General features: G+C 37.1%; 1 protein-coding gene across 1 annotated transcript; it reads right to left on the bottom strand.

The window, feature by feature from the left end:
- Positions 1–2258: 2258 nt before the first annotated feature.
- LOC124155576 (nucleolar complex protein 3 homolog) lies at positions 2259–13470 on the bottom strand. The gene is made up of 14 exons (XM_046529526.1): positions 13352–13470; positions 12990–13273; positions 12694–12863; positions 12137–12378; positions 9987–10143; positions 9361–9494; positions 9067–9267; positions 8774–8962; positions 7187–7368; positions 6614–6837; positions 6150–6331; positions 4575–4706; positions 2665–2762; positions 2259–2563 (listed from the first exon to the last, which is right to left on the bottom strand). The coding sequence occupies exons 1-14, from the start codon at positions 13358–13360 to the stop codon at positions 2296–2298; spliced, it is 2472 nt and encodes an 823-aa protein (XP_046385482.1). The 5' UTR covers positions 13361–13470; the 3' UTR covers positions 2259–2295.
- Between the last annotated feature and the right edge of the window lie 1148 nt (positions 13471–14618).

Genomic DNA, 14618 nt, shown 5'->3' with positions numbered 1-14618 from the left:
TCCTTGTCCAGAGACAATGCATCCAACTAATATATAATCATGCAAGTCAAGGATCATTTAATGGCGCATAAAAATATCGAGCGACTGATAAAAGAATGATACATATGATGATTATGCACAAAAGGAGATGGACCTCTCCAGACAGCAGCCTTGAGTAGGAGTAAATCCTTTGTTAGTGAATGCATGGACATGATCAGTTAGTGAAGGAATGATAGCATGAGTCTTATAGGCTCTTCACCACGCTGCTTACAATCTGCAAACTTGGCGACGACCAGTTCCTTGAACAGGGTGATCTGAGGACCACTTCTAGAAGTGTCTCAAAATGCTGAAGTGCACCAGTGCTGATACAGAAGGGTGCAAAGTCCATGACCATGAATTCTGCTTTTTTCTTCGTCGCGAAGAGCAGTCCACAGTGGTGTTGCAGCAGGTGTGCTGCATGTTTTTGTACCCTAGCACCACAGTGCTATACACAGCAAACAGAGAAAAACCATCTTCAAAGTGCACCTTTGTTATCCTACTGACTTAGGTACTGGAAACCACTACTAACAAGTTTGTAACTAACGACTTGTAAATGAAAATGTGTGTAGAAATAATATTTACCTGAATTACCCAGTCAGCAAAATACCATCTTCTGCAGGGCTCCATATTTTAGTGACAGTGAACAGTTTTCTCCCCCATGAGTGGAAGTCAAATCTCAAATTCAGTGGCATAGCCAGGGAAGAGGTCGTAGGGTGCAGACCCCACCCCTCAAAATATAAAACCACAATTAGGGTAGTTTCCTTCATAAAAAAAAACGAAAGTCATTGATTGCGATTCATTACCCACCATTAGTGTATACATAATATACAAATTATTTGGTTTTAGAAATCGCAGTTTAGACGAATGGTAATGGTCAATTTTATCCTCATTTGAAAAAGGCCAGATTGGCATCCATGCGATTTCACTCCACGTGACATCACAGGGACCTAGTTACTATATGAGTAGATAGGAGTTTTACATCGTCTGAGATTACCAATGCATGCATGAGCTCAGGGAAACATGTCTTAATAATCACCTATTAAAACTGGCTAAGGTCGGAAAGTTTCCTTCGTTTGATAAGGTATTAATAATCCTTATTTAAGCCAAGTGCTACCAGCTAGCATCCTGCGTTGTATCAGCGCTTAAAGCCTCGCCCCAAGGTCACCTCACTTGTGGCAGTGGGAACCAGAACGACGTCACACGGGGTTTTCCCAGCATTCATACTTAGCCGTCTCGTTTTCGCACGCTTGAAAATTTTCACTTTTTACTTAATTGCAAAAAGTAGATATCATCATTGAAAAATCTAAAAGCGTGAAATACGTACTCTAGGATTAATAATTTTTCGATTTAGGCAACAAAAAAATAATAGGAAACCACCCTATTACTTCGCTTCATAAAAGAAAACAAAATATTGAAAAATCATACATTTACAAAAGATTTCTTTGACAAATGATTTTTTTTGTTATGAAAATTGTTAAAATTAGTTAAAAACCTTCTACTTAGAACCCCATTTTTCAAAAAATTTACCCCTAATTTTGGACCCGCCCCAATGAAATTCCTGGCCACGTCACTGCTCAAATTCTATAGCCAAATAGTGTACCCTATTAAGTGTATACACACAGACTCTGGCTGTAAATTCAATTGCACTGAAAATAGAGCCAATTTTTTGCCTGAATATTTTACAGGACGCAACATAGAAAGACACAATTTTTCCACGTAAACAGTACTCATTTGGTTACACTCGATCCTGATGGAATTCCAAATGATCTTTTTCATAGTCTTGCACCGCCAGTTAATTTATGTGAGCTCATATATAGAGCTGAAAATGATGCCAAGTAATAAAGGCTCTTGGAGACCTGGAAGAAATGGTGATAGAACTTGATTTCTCAATCAGACAGACCAATTTGCCAAAAGGCAATTTTTGCCAAGAGGGTTGGAAATTTCACCAAAAATAAATAAGTGTTATTTGTTTATTTTGTGTGAGACTCTATCTACTATTACTGAGGGTTGGAAATAAATTTTCTATATTAATGTGACTAACCAACTTTTACCAGATATTAAAATTCACTTCAAAAAGAAAGTTTCAAAACAAGGCACCTTACCATATTAAATAGAGAAAACTATGGTAAACTTATTCAAAATTAAAGTACCCAAATTCCCACATGAATAATGAAATATATGTACTAGTCCATTTAGCAAAATGAAATTCAAATAAAACTGCCTTAGGAATAAAACACAGGTTAATGTATAAAAGAATATGTATATATTTACAAATCCTTAATTACTTCTTGAATCCATTTTTTCACGTTTCACTTTGACACTAGATCTCCCTTTTACATAATCACAATAAAAGTCAAAGTCACTGAACACATCACATTTACCACTATCTTTTAAAGCTTCTTCGGCTTTTTTCTGGAAATATAAGTTCTTGAATATCATTCCCTTAGGATGCCTTGATAATGTTGTCTGAGCCTTAGGAGGAGGCACAGCAGGTTTAAATGCCATCTCCTTTGGGTTGAATTCCAGAAATAAGTCTTCTGCCGACCTGCAAAAAATTCAAATTTCAAAAATCATATAGTATGCATCCACAAATGTTAATGATTGGCACAAGAACATGTAACAATAAAAAAACTAGGATATTCTTACAATTTTGAGAGTTCAGGTGGTAGATTTCCCTCTCCAGATGTCGGGGAGCCATGAAGCACATGACGGGCAAACTTCCTAACAATTGGATGATAATGATTCTGAAATAGTAAAACACAAATGTTAGAGGAGCATATATTTATTCCTACACAAATCAGAAAATCATAACATTGCATAGCACCTTAAATCTCTCAATTAAAAAGGTTTTTCTAGTTTCAAGGGCCATTACCATTACTCCAAAGGCCACGGCTGTGTCCTACCACTCCCCACCTCACGCCGATTGAGGCAGCTTTCGGGGTAGTATGTAGATATAGATTTAAACCAATGTATCAGTCAGTCACCACAGATGATACTTTACACTTGTTTAGTGCATGCTACAGCCAATTCACAACAGTTTGATGTCTTATTTAGTCAGCTGATACTGATACCCATAGGCTGTAAGGCCAAGATTCTGGGACTTGCATTTTAATCCCTGTAGACACGGTAATGTTTTGCAAAAATATATGTCCATTTATATAGGATTTGTGATGGTATGATAATTTATCCCACACTGATGTAACATTTTATCATGGTTAATTAGATTTAATAATGTATACCATAAGTCTTTCTTCAACATAAAATACTTTCACATTCTGCAGCTATCTCTAGTATGTCATTGGCCATTTTTACTATGGGTCCCTCCTCTAAAGACAACATTTTAGGCTTCGGAAGTATGAATGCACACCATGCATTCATTAAAGTGCAGAAACATTTACTCTGCTAATACCTCTACATTCAATGGTACCATTAGTGTCCTGTACATAACATTATGCACAGGACAAAATCTAAAAATAAATATCTTATTAGAAAATCATATGTGTGACTAGAGTAAGATATGTACTTTAATGATTCAGTCTTACATTGACAGAATGAAACAATATAGTTAATTTGTTACTCTCATGATTTCCAGGTTTCCACTAAGTTTTTTTTATGTCAGTTTCACCAGCACCTTCAAGTCAGAAGCGGCTTTCCTTCTTATGTTCCACCACTTAGGTGCACATATATAGTCCCATTTTGCATCAATCTCAAATTCTAACCTGAAAATGTAGGACTGATTGCCAGAAAAAATATCATAATCATGCACTTAACAACACAATGGAAACCTGGAAGTCATGAGAACATATACTACTCATCGCAACGGCCTTCACAAGTATCAAATTAGCTATTTATCAATGCTAGTCTACGCTCATGGTAATAATTGAGGCTCTTCTAGTCTCGCTCATCAAAAATATCTCAAAACATTGGCAAATGGCCTTATCCAAGATAAATATTTTTACCATGGATGAGCTTATGAGCCCTCCCAATCACATTCCAACATGGTGACCACTAGCTACCAGTCGTACAGCAGGACACAGCCCTTGAGGGTCAGTCGCTGGAAAATGATGTAGTTGGGTCATGGGAGAGGACCCCCCACCATATTTCGTGGCTCGTTCCTACCTCCTCTCCTGAGCCCATGCCTCACCCTTCCATGGGATCTCTATCATCCTCTCCCTCAAGTTCTGCATGTAATATTCTGGACATCATAATCAGTATCTGTGGTTGACTTACCACCCTGAGAGCTTGAATGTAGCACTTAGTATTACTTACTCATTCCTCCCTGATTTAGCTCATCAGCATTGACAAAGAGGTATGTGAATGCTGTTATAAGCAAGTTCATTGCCATGGGACTCCACTGTATTGTTTATTTTAATTTTGATGAGTTTTGCCCCTATTTCTGTGGAATACTCCAACAGTGACCAGTTAAACAGTGACCTCAAATTGGTTTCACAAGACTTGAAAAATATTTTGCATGAACGAGGACCAGATAAGAGCCTAATGCCATTTAAAAAATAGGAAATATGCAGTGAATAGAAATTCAACAGAAACATTCTTACAAACAAATGTAGGAGCTCCCAAAGAACTGAATTGCTTGCATTACAGTACTCAGGCTCCTCAAGTTCGGGTAGATATATTCCCCCTCCAATTGTAGACTCTGGATCCAGCAGCACATCAACTGCCTTGTTGAGCTAAAATATTTATGACAAGAATAAATAAATGAGAGACTAAGGTTATTAAAACAGAACTGCCAAATGTTCTAACACATAAGATGACTTTTTAACCCCAAAAAAATCTCATAAGTCTGGGGTTATATTCTATGCTATAGTTCATGGGGGAGCTCAAAAAGTGTTGTACCTCTATCTCCACCATGAGCAGTGACTGTTAGAAAGCAGAAATGGCAGAGCTATTCCAGTAATAGTAATTTAAAAGTGGCACAGTGAGAAACGCCCAAAATCTATAATTTAACTGGAAAAATTGGGGGTCGTTTTATAGACATAGTCGTCCTATTACCGGAATATACAATACATACACTACTTAATTTTCCAAAACAAACTTGGATGAATGCCCCAGAAGCTTCCTTCCTCAGAAGCTTCAGTCACAAGATGTTATAAGAGTTGAAATCAATCCATAGGAACATTCAAGCATCATTAAAAACAACCACGACTAAAAGATGACTTAGAGAAACACCTTTTTTAAAATGTGATCACATAATTAATGTTTTATGGTCAAGCACATTTGACTAGGTAATCATTGACATAAGATACGATGCATATTGATGATGTAAAACAGAGTAAAATTTAAAAAAGGAAACTTAGACCCATAAGTTGTCACCTGGATGAATGCATATTTTTCAATAAATCCACCTTTTACCCGACAAAAAGATACCAACTAGGATTGGAGTTTACCTCCCAAAAGAAAATGACATCTCAATGTTTTATGCAGTAAATATGTTACCTCACAAAGGTTAATACGTTAACACAATGATCGTTTGTGAAATAATACATATATAAAATAATTTTTTGAATAAACAATGATTTCAACAATAGTTATTCATAAATAAATTATTTTCCACCCCAATGGAAAAGACTCAGTGACTGCCACCTCCAAACCATCTCCATCTATTCTTGTCACTCACACATTTCCTTCCTCGACACCTTTGACCAACTGTTTTTTTTTTTAGTGTAACAGGATTTGCTTCGCATTTTTAATAATCTTAATGAGATAATATGTAAGTACTGAAGGTTGGAAAAGAATGGAGAAGGTGAAGTGGACGGAGGGGAAGATGAACCATGAAGTACTAGAGATAGTGGGCAAGGAGAGGGAGCTTCTGGGTGAGATACTGATAAGACATAAGGCTTTAATGGAGAAAGTACTGAGCAGGAAGGGGAAATTAAAAAACCTGTTAGAGGGAATAATGATATGTAAGCATGGAATAGTCCCGAGGAGAATAGTATTCATGCATAAGATGAAATAGAATATGTAGTGCTCATTGGGAATAAATGAGGAAAATTCAATGCAGGATGGGCAGAGAGCCCAGGGTGATAATGCATAATGTTCTACAAGACCTACCTACACTCGTTACCAATAGCAAATAATAATGATAATAATGAAATAAAGACTTGCTCACTCACTTGCATCATCATCTTTATGATCTTCAAGCAGGACAAAGCACCATTGTGAAGGACAAGAAGAGACAAGGTGCTCAAGCGCTTAGTGAAAGCCAGCTGACGTTGCAAAGAGACCTTTTTCCTTCTTTTAATTAATACTGAGTCTAAAGTCGAGATAATGATGGAAAGGTCTTCATGATTTGTACCTGCAAGAGAAGATATTTCTCAAATTAAGAGAAATCATTTACCACATAATAAGCAACAAAGAGGTTTACTATGAAAAGAAAGAGATGTCATGAACTCCCCAAATAGTAACATTGTTGATCCAATAAGAAATGTGCAAAACAAAATATAAATATATTTGGTTCATTTATTTCCCAAAATTTACTGTACATAATTGATTTTCATTTCACGCTACTATTTCCACTTGCACACATTCAGAAATGAGAAAAAAATTGGTGACAATTTTTCAAAGCATTTTAACTCACCTGCTGTCACAGTCAGCAAGTTTTTGTAGAGGTGAGTGTAAAATTTCAAAGGGTCAATGTTGATGGCAATACCTGGACCAGACAGAATTGAGAAAACAGTCTGTACACAATGAAGCTGTTCCCGGTGCCCTAATACTGTACCATTTTCATTGCTACCAGATACAAGGCCATCTAAAACAAGGACTAGGTCATGATAGAAGTCAATGTTGATGCAGTGAGCGTACCTGAAAATGGAAATATCATGATAGAAACTTAACTAGGAATCACAGAGCCAGTTCTCAAACAGAGCCTCCCCAAAAAAAGAATACACTAAAGCATTACAGAATCGAAAAGATTTTCTAAAGTAATCTACAGGAAATAATTCCAACAATTTCTGATAAAACACTAGCCAATAATATACATACTCATATTGTACATATAATACTATCCTTATCTATAAATTATAATTTTATAAAAATATATACCCATAGATATAACCTTTCCTTCACTTTGAACTAACTTGACAGTAATTTAAATTAGGCATGCAGTTCAAAAAAATACATGCACGATTTGCAAAGAAAAGCATATACTTACTTTGCTAATCCCTCCAGGGTAAGACTTAGAACCTTGGAATGTGGAGCAGTTTTTAGTATTCTAAAATAAATAGTAAAGATTGCCTTGGTAGTTTCTGTGAGATATTTAATTTTAGACTGCTTATTTTCTTCTGCCTTAGTCTCGAGAAGCTCTTTCTCCAGCTCTTCAATTTTTTTACTTTTCTGAAAATTTGTAAAATGAATACAATATGAGGCATGACACTCATCAGCACACTAAGCCACAAATATTAGAAATGGTTAAGATAAAGGAATGTACATTAAATAGTCGAGGCAGTTAAGGGGGAAAAGGATTCGAGTGAATGCTGCCAAATCTCATGTGGGCAACAAATATCAAAGTAATTTTCTGCAAGAAACGGCGTGAAATTTTGATTGGGCTAAATTAAATAAAACATTTTTATGCTCTAAAATATGGCCCATTCTGACACAAAAATATTTATTGTGTTTATAAAAACCCCACGTAGTAACACAGTAGCCCCTCAGTTATTCAGGCAACCAGGCAAATTCTCTGAAAACCACGCTACAGAGATCAATCTTAGAACCATTGTTTTTGGTGGGGGGAGGGGTTCCTCCAGATGCATCCCTAGGTGTTGGCCAAGAAATGGCTGAAGTAAATGAGTCTAAATTATAAAGAGAAGTTTGGGCCTATTCTGAGATGAATTACTCAAGAAAGGGAAATTGACAACTTGTTAAACATTCAAAAATAAATATACATATTATGAAAGGCCAATTAATGAATTTTTTAGACATTCCGTGTCTTTCACAAAGTCTTCGCTTGAAAGTAAGCAATAAATCATGACTAGAGATGCGTGAAAATCGCAAATGCGATATAGGCAAATAAATGCGACATAGATGCAATGACTTGACTTTTATGATATTTTTACGCAAATTTGCCTTTTTGACGGCCAAATTCGTACATTTAGGGCCGAGCGCAGTTTAAATGCTCCGCCAACCCCCACCGCTTAAAGCATGTGAGCGACTGGCCAGCTGCTAGTTGGCTAGGACTCTACGTGGCCGCAAACTACAAGTGGGCGCGGGCAAGCTACACCTCCGCCACTATAAATGTCTTATTCCTTAATTTATTATTGTTCTACAACATAATTATTTAAAATATTCTGTATTTTGTCATAGAACTGTGTTTCACTACATTTCATCGTCATCTACCTCATTATGAAAATAAAAAATAGACACTACAAAATGCGATAAACTGTTATTGAATGTGCGATAAAATAAAAATGAAAATGCGATTTTCACGTATCTCTTATCATGACTCTACAACAATTTGATGATGAAATAGAAGGAATTATATGATTCAAGGCATGCTTTTTTTTTTGGCAAAAAGTAAAATAATTAATACGTGCATACAATACAAAAATATTTTTTTGTAGGAAGGGTCAGTTTTAGGTGAATATAGACTGATACAGAAATTTACATTGAAATCCAATGAACAAAAGTTTGTTGAGGCAGAATAACCCATAAGAAAAGCTATGCAAAGACATGGTACAAAAAACAAAATCAGCTATACAGATATGACATAACCAAGGAAAAATAATAATATTGAAATACGTACCTTTCTTTCCCTTTTAGACAAAAAGAGTAACTTCTGTTTGTGAGTCATGAACTTCTTTTTCTTTATTTCATCTTCTTTCTCTTTGTCTAAATTCACTTCCTTCAGACGCAAGGACAGTAAAACTTCAAGAACTTCCTTGTGGACTGAATGGGCTTTAGCCTTCACTAATAAATTAATTTTTCGGACAATCTAAAAGTCAAAAAAGTTTATTTCCATATGAAATTCACAACATTAAATCAAAATCAAAATCAATCATAGACTCTACACTTGATAAAGACACTCAAGGTACTTACCTCAAGGGTTATCTCTCCTCGTTTGTCATTTCGAAATACAGTTTTAACTGCTTCAGCACCAGTATTGCGGATTGAGGGTAATTTGTGGTTTAAGAAAGGTACAATAAGTTGCACAATGTTCCTCCAAAAGTTGAAGTATGGATGTGTAACCATTAAATCACAAAGGCATTTGAAAGCAACCTCTGCCAACTTTATCTTTGCCTAAATTCATTAAAACCAAAGTAAACACATTGAATGATGATGCGTAAATTGATAATACATCAAACTGTTCTTATCACTTAAAGCAAAATTTACCTTGCTTGGCTCATACTTTTGTCCCTTCTTCTTAACAATGGCATTCAACATTTTTTCCAACTTTTGTAAATAAATTCTATAATTGCTTAGTAAGCTTTTTTCAAATCCTCGTAATATTAAGGTATCCTTTTTCACTGAAACATTAAAATAACGCAACTTCTTCATAATCGCATTTAGATACAATGTGGTGAACTTCCCATTACCTAACTGTTTTTAATCCTTGACATTTTACACAGCAGCTTATTTTACGACTTTTTTCCAAAACAACTTCTCATGACACATATTCAGCAGTTTTTACTGCTGCCTTTCCGTTAACTTTTCTTTGGTGTCCTTTTCATCATGGATCCGAATGTGATTTAAATTCTCTCCCATTGAAAATATATTTTTGAAAGTCCATAATTCATTTTTCATGATTTATTTAAATTAATGTTAACTGAATATCTCAAGACACTTTCTAACTCCAAAGGTATACTTCAGGAATATGCATATTGAAGTGTCCCCAAGAAAATAGCAAATCCAACATAACCTGACTTTCCTGAATGCAGTATACCTTGGCTACCCTCATGTATCAGCAAATGCATCAAGGGAAAACAAAAATGGCTGTATGATAATTGTTATAAACTTACACATTGTGGTCTCCCTTTCAAATTGTTTTATCTGATATGACGGAAGAATATCCTTGAAAACTTCAAGAACAGACACGCTTGCAAGCTTCTTCACAGTGATTTCAACTTCAGGATTTTTTTCATCCATCATTCCCAAGAGGTACTTGAAGTTCTTTACCTTTATAAAAAATAAAAGTTTTGGATTAAAAAAATGTAGGATTTGGATTTTTAAATTTTAAATACAGCAACACAGTTACTCAATGTGAACCAATGAGTATTTTCCTACAAGAAAGTCTTACTCAGGAGGATATCATTGAGTACATACAATGTCATCTCCAGCCTAGAGGGAAAAAATACATCTCTAAAGTGCCTGAAGGTAATCATTCCTTTTATCTATTATGATGTACTCAATACTGAATTGCTGAAAGATGCCGACGAAAATTTCTGATAAATTAAATAGAATAAAATGTTTACCACAGCTGGTCACAGTGCTCTGGTCTTCACCAAGGAATCACATTAAGGAGGTAGTCGAAACCCAGCCAATTGCCTAGAGTTCGCATCTTTAGCCGACATTCAGTTCTTTGCCTTAATCACCTCAAACAACCCTTTCGGCACGAAGCATGGGGGCAGCAGTGGCTATTAGAGACCACAAAGGAGTTTTTCTTATGGCGAATGTTTATTTTGCCCATGGACTGCTAGGTGGTCACATAGCTGGCCACCTTAGTTCGCCCCAACTGCCCACATCCGGTCTCCGAGACAGAGAGTGCCTGGACACAAAGCGGGTCCTTAACGCATTCAATGTGAGCCCATTTTTCATTATTGTCATTCATTATTTTTCATTATATTAAGTTGTCAAAATCGGCCGTTAAAATAAGAAAGAAAAATAGTAGGAGGTTTCCGGGCCATAACTTCCGTTCAAATGCTGCTTTTTACAAACGGCACACACGGTTCAAAAGAGGGAAGCTTGCTGAAGGCCATACACATGATTGGAAGACTCGGAAGTGGATATCAGTCTTGGACGGAGGCAGAGAAAGGGCTCCCGGCCTGACCGGCAGAGCAGGTCAATTGATGTGCTCCGCACTGAATGTGTTAAAAGGTTACAATGCACTGGGGCCGGGACCCAGTAATTCTACTAATACGCCCATGCACCCAGGGAGGGGAGTGGAATGGGAAGGAAAGAGGCTGGAGGCGCTGCCACAATAAGGAGCCCGTCAACACCTCCAGGGCAGGGATAAGAATGGAAGGGTGGGGTAGGGAATACCCTCGCCACTATGAAAACAACCCAGGGCCCACCATTAGCGAAACCATACTTTATTGTGCCAATGATTTTAGAAGATTTTTCTATAAAAGCAAAAAATTCAGAGATCAAATCGTTGGAAGGTCTCTTGAGACAACGTGTGAGGGCTGAGGGGAGCCCTTCAAGGATACAACGCACCGGTGCCGGGAAACCAAGCCAGTGGCTTATACACCCGATCACCCGGGGAGGGGGAGGAGAGGAAGGGAAAAGGAAAGAGGCGCCGCCGCGATAGGAGCCCGTCGACGCGTCTGGGAGAGGAAAGGTGCGGAAGGAACGGGAGAGGGAAAAACGCCCCAACGCTATAAAAGCGAAGGGGGCCCTACTAATTAGCGAAACCAGGCAAAGCCATTAATGTGCCAGCGATTTTAGAGGATTTCCCTATGAGGAAGAAAAATCCATCGATCTAATCGCTAGATGGTCTCTGAGAAACATTAGAGGTATCCGATTGAAACATTTGTGAAGTGCAGTAGGAAACATTCTAGTTATGTGCTTTTTCTCTCACACACTCATAGAGGTAGCCACAAATTTCGTTTTTGCAACCTCTTGCAGGTCTCTACCCCCAAAGGCCTGAAAATGACCTTTTCATGCATACAACATTGTTAAAATGAAACTGCATTGGATTGGATAATATTTTATATGATAAAGCCATTTCATTTCAAATGTATTCAATCGTAAGCATAGTGCATTCATCCAATGCACTATACCGTTTCAGAATATTTTATCAATTACTATTATTACCAAAAGGCTAAAATCTAACTTACTCTTGTGCTTCCCTTTCCTGTTTTTGTGCATCTAACTACTGAATTTGACAGCATTTGTGAACTTCATATGACTTATTCAAGTAATAGGTATAAATTCATTCAATGAGAATTACCTTCTCCTGAGGATTTTCAAGCAATCCACTGCAAAGTACACCAATGAAGAACTTTCGCTTCTGAAGGGCTTCCTGTCTTCTAGCAAATAATTCTACGGTAGTTAATGAGCTAATGTCTTCCTCCCCATCATCCAAGTCCACATCCATGGCATCACTTTCATCACCTGAACCTTCTTCAGCGTCACGCCCACTGGCATCATTAGCTATTTCCCCCTCATTTTCACTCAACTCCTCCTCTTTAACTACAAGAGAAAATGGAAAAGAATACAAAAAATAAATCTCCTTCAATCACTTAACTGAAATACCAAACATCAGCCTAAAACAATAAACTGGGCCCCGGTCTTTTATGCAGGTTAACGACTTTTCAAAAGGAAAATTCGCCAAATACTACGTTAGGGCCTTTGACTTATACAATGGCATCATCTCTAGACAAAATTTTGAAGAATACTTGGGCACGCTCACTTCGGTGCATAAAAAGGTAAACCATCAGTCTTCAAGCCTTTAGAGTCTATCGATAGGCCGTGGACGAGTGATAAATGAGGGAGAAGTAAAATTACCTTGATGTTTCATTTCTCTCCTAATTAGCCCATGTTTAGTTTTGATAGGCAATAGTGGTTTCATGGATCCAGCAGTTTCTATTTGGGGCAAAACTTCATCTTCGTACTCATCTTCAATTGACTTTGGCAACGTCTCAGCAGATTTAGATGTAGATTTGGGCTTCCGCTTCCTAGGAAGTGAATGAGAAGACATTAACAATGAGCTAGACAAACCTGAACCCTTGTATACAAATAAAAACAAACGGGAAATATTAATGGACGATATAAACGCCACCTCCAAAATAAATTAAACTCACTCATTTATCCTGATCTTACTCAGCAAAGAGTAACTTTTGTTAACGACTGCCGACTTGAGAAACTCTAAGTCATCTTGATCAACCATCTCAAGCATTCCGGTACCATCATCACTTCCTTCGGCTTCCTCTTCATGGTATGTTTCTTGCGAATGACGAGATATGGGTTTACTGAAATTCTTCCTCTTATTTATGCCAACTTTAATTTTTCCTTGTTTCACTAATTTAGTCCTAACTTGGTTGTTCCTCTTCACCTTGCTGATCCGGCCACTAGATTTCTTGCGTTTCTGAGAAAAAAATAAAATATATAATTGCTCTGAAAGCAATATTTCAAGGAAATAAGGTATGTGAAATATAATTCTCACCTGAGCCATCGTTTAACCAAATATACAGGGTTTATTTACACCGTGCAGGTACAGGCATTCAATAATCACGTCGAATGAAAACACATGGGCGGAAACAAATGCTCAAAGAAATTCGCGAGAACTCGCACCTTCAAGCGCGCTTTTTAAATGTGATAAAGCCACGCAACCTTGCTTTACCATGAAAATTATGATACTTCGCCGACTAAAATAGCAACAAATGAAATATTATAAGACTTTTTTATTTTAAATTATACATATTTCTATTTTATCCATTGATTTCGTAAAATATGAGGACACGTATTGGGAGGAGAAAGTATACTCTGAAGGTGTGAGAGCAAAAGTTTTGATGGAATATTTACTGGCATAATAGATCAGGTTAGGCTAAAAATATTGAGTCATAACTTGATAATTTGATGCCTGAAAATTTTCACTCCCGAATTCTACATGCAAGATATTTGCCACTCCTCACTACATTTTCCTATCATATTTACATCCGAAAACACTGAAACCGCCACTGAAAAGAAGTGCAATCTGGATCAGCTACACCATTTAATTCCTGATTCACAATTATTACTTTTAGGAGTTTAAGTTTATTAAGGAGTCTCCTGCATTTGCAAATAAAAACCGAAATGGAAAATCACGAAAATACTTGATACATGAAATCGATTTGGGTGTAACATTGTGAAAGGCTTTAACATTCATTTGAATCAAACATAATCTATTAAAGAATTATACCCATAAAGGTAAGTTTGCATGGAGTTTTTGAGAAATATTCTGGCAGATTCCACTCCCTTCATGGACTTATCTTTTCAATTCCCAAAAAACCAACTCCATTTCATTCTATCCACAATTCCTTTTCTCTTTCTTCCCCTTCCTCGTTCATCCAACCTTCTAAAGCTGTTTTCAACATCCCCTTCCCGCTCAGCACTCGCTCCATCCAAACATTCTCTATCCACCGTATCTCATCTAGAAGCTGGCTCACCTCACCCATCATGTCTAGCATGTCTTTGTCCACCCACCATGTCTTTTCCCATCCTCTCCGTCCACTTACCTTACCTTACCTATGTGGCCACTCAAACCTCAGGAGGTTTTTGGCCTCACCAACAACATGTCGCCATCTATCTCTATCCGCCATCCATTCTGCATCTGCTCTCATCTTCCCTAAGTCCCTTTTCACTTGGTCCTGCCATCTTAGTCGGGGTCGCCCAAGCGGACGTTTTCCTCGGGGTTGATTTTCAGATACCATTCTTAGCATGGACTCATCTTT

This window comes from Ischnura elegans, chromosome 3 (assembly GCF_921293095.1).
Source record: "Ischnura elegans chromosome 3, ioIscEleg1.1, whole genome shotgun sequence".
Classification (NCBI taxonomy): Eukaryota; Metazoa; Arthropoda; class Insecta; order Odonata; family Coenagrionidae; genus Ischnura; species Ischnura elegans.
Note: the sequence above shows the minus strand (reverse complement) of the source record. Positions and strands in the feature narration are given on the sequence as shown.

Coding starts and splice junctions, on each gene's coding strand:
- LOC124155576 (XM_046529526.1), bottom strand. Junction 6,332..6,613: donor CTTGCTGACTGTGACAGCAG/GTGAGTTAAAAT, acceptor CTTCTCTTGCAG/GTACAAATCATGAAGACCTT. Junction 2,763..4,574: donor GGGAGCTCCTACATTTGTTT/GTAAGAATGTTT, acceptor TTACTATTTCAG/AATCATTATCATCCAATTGT.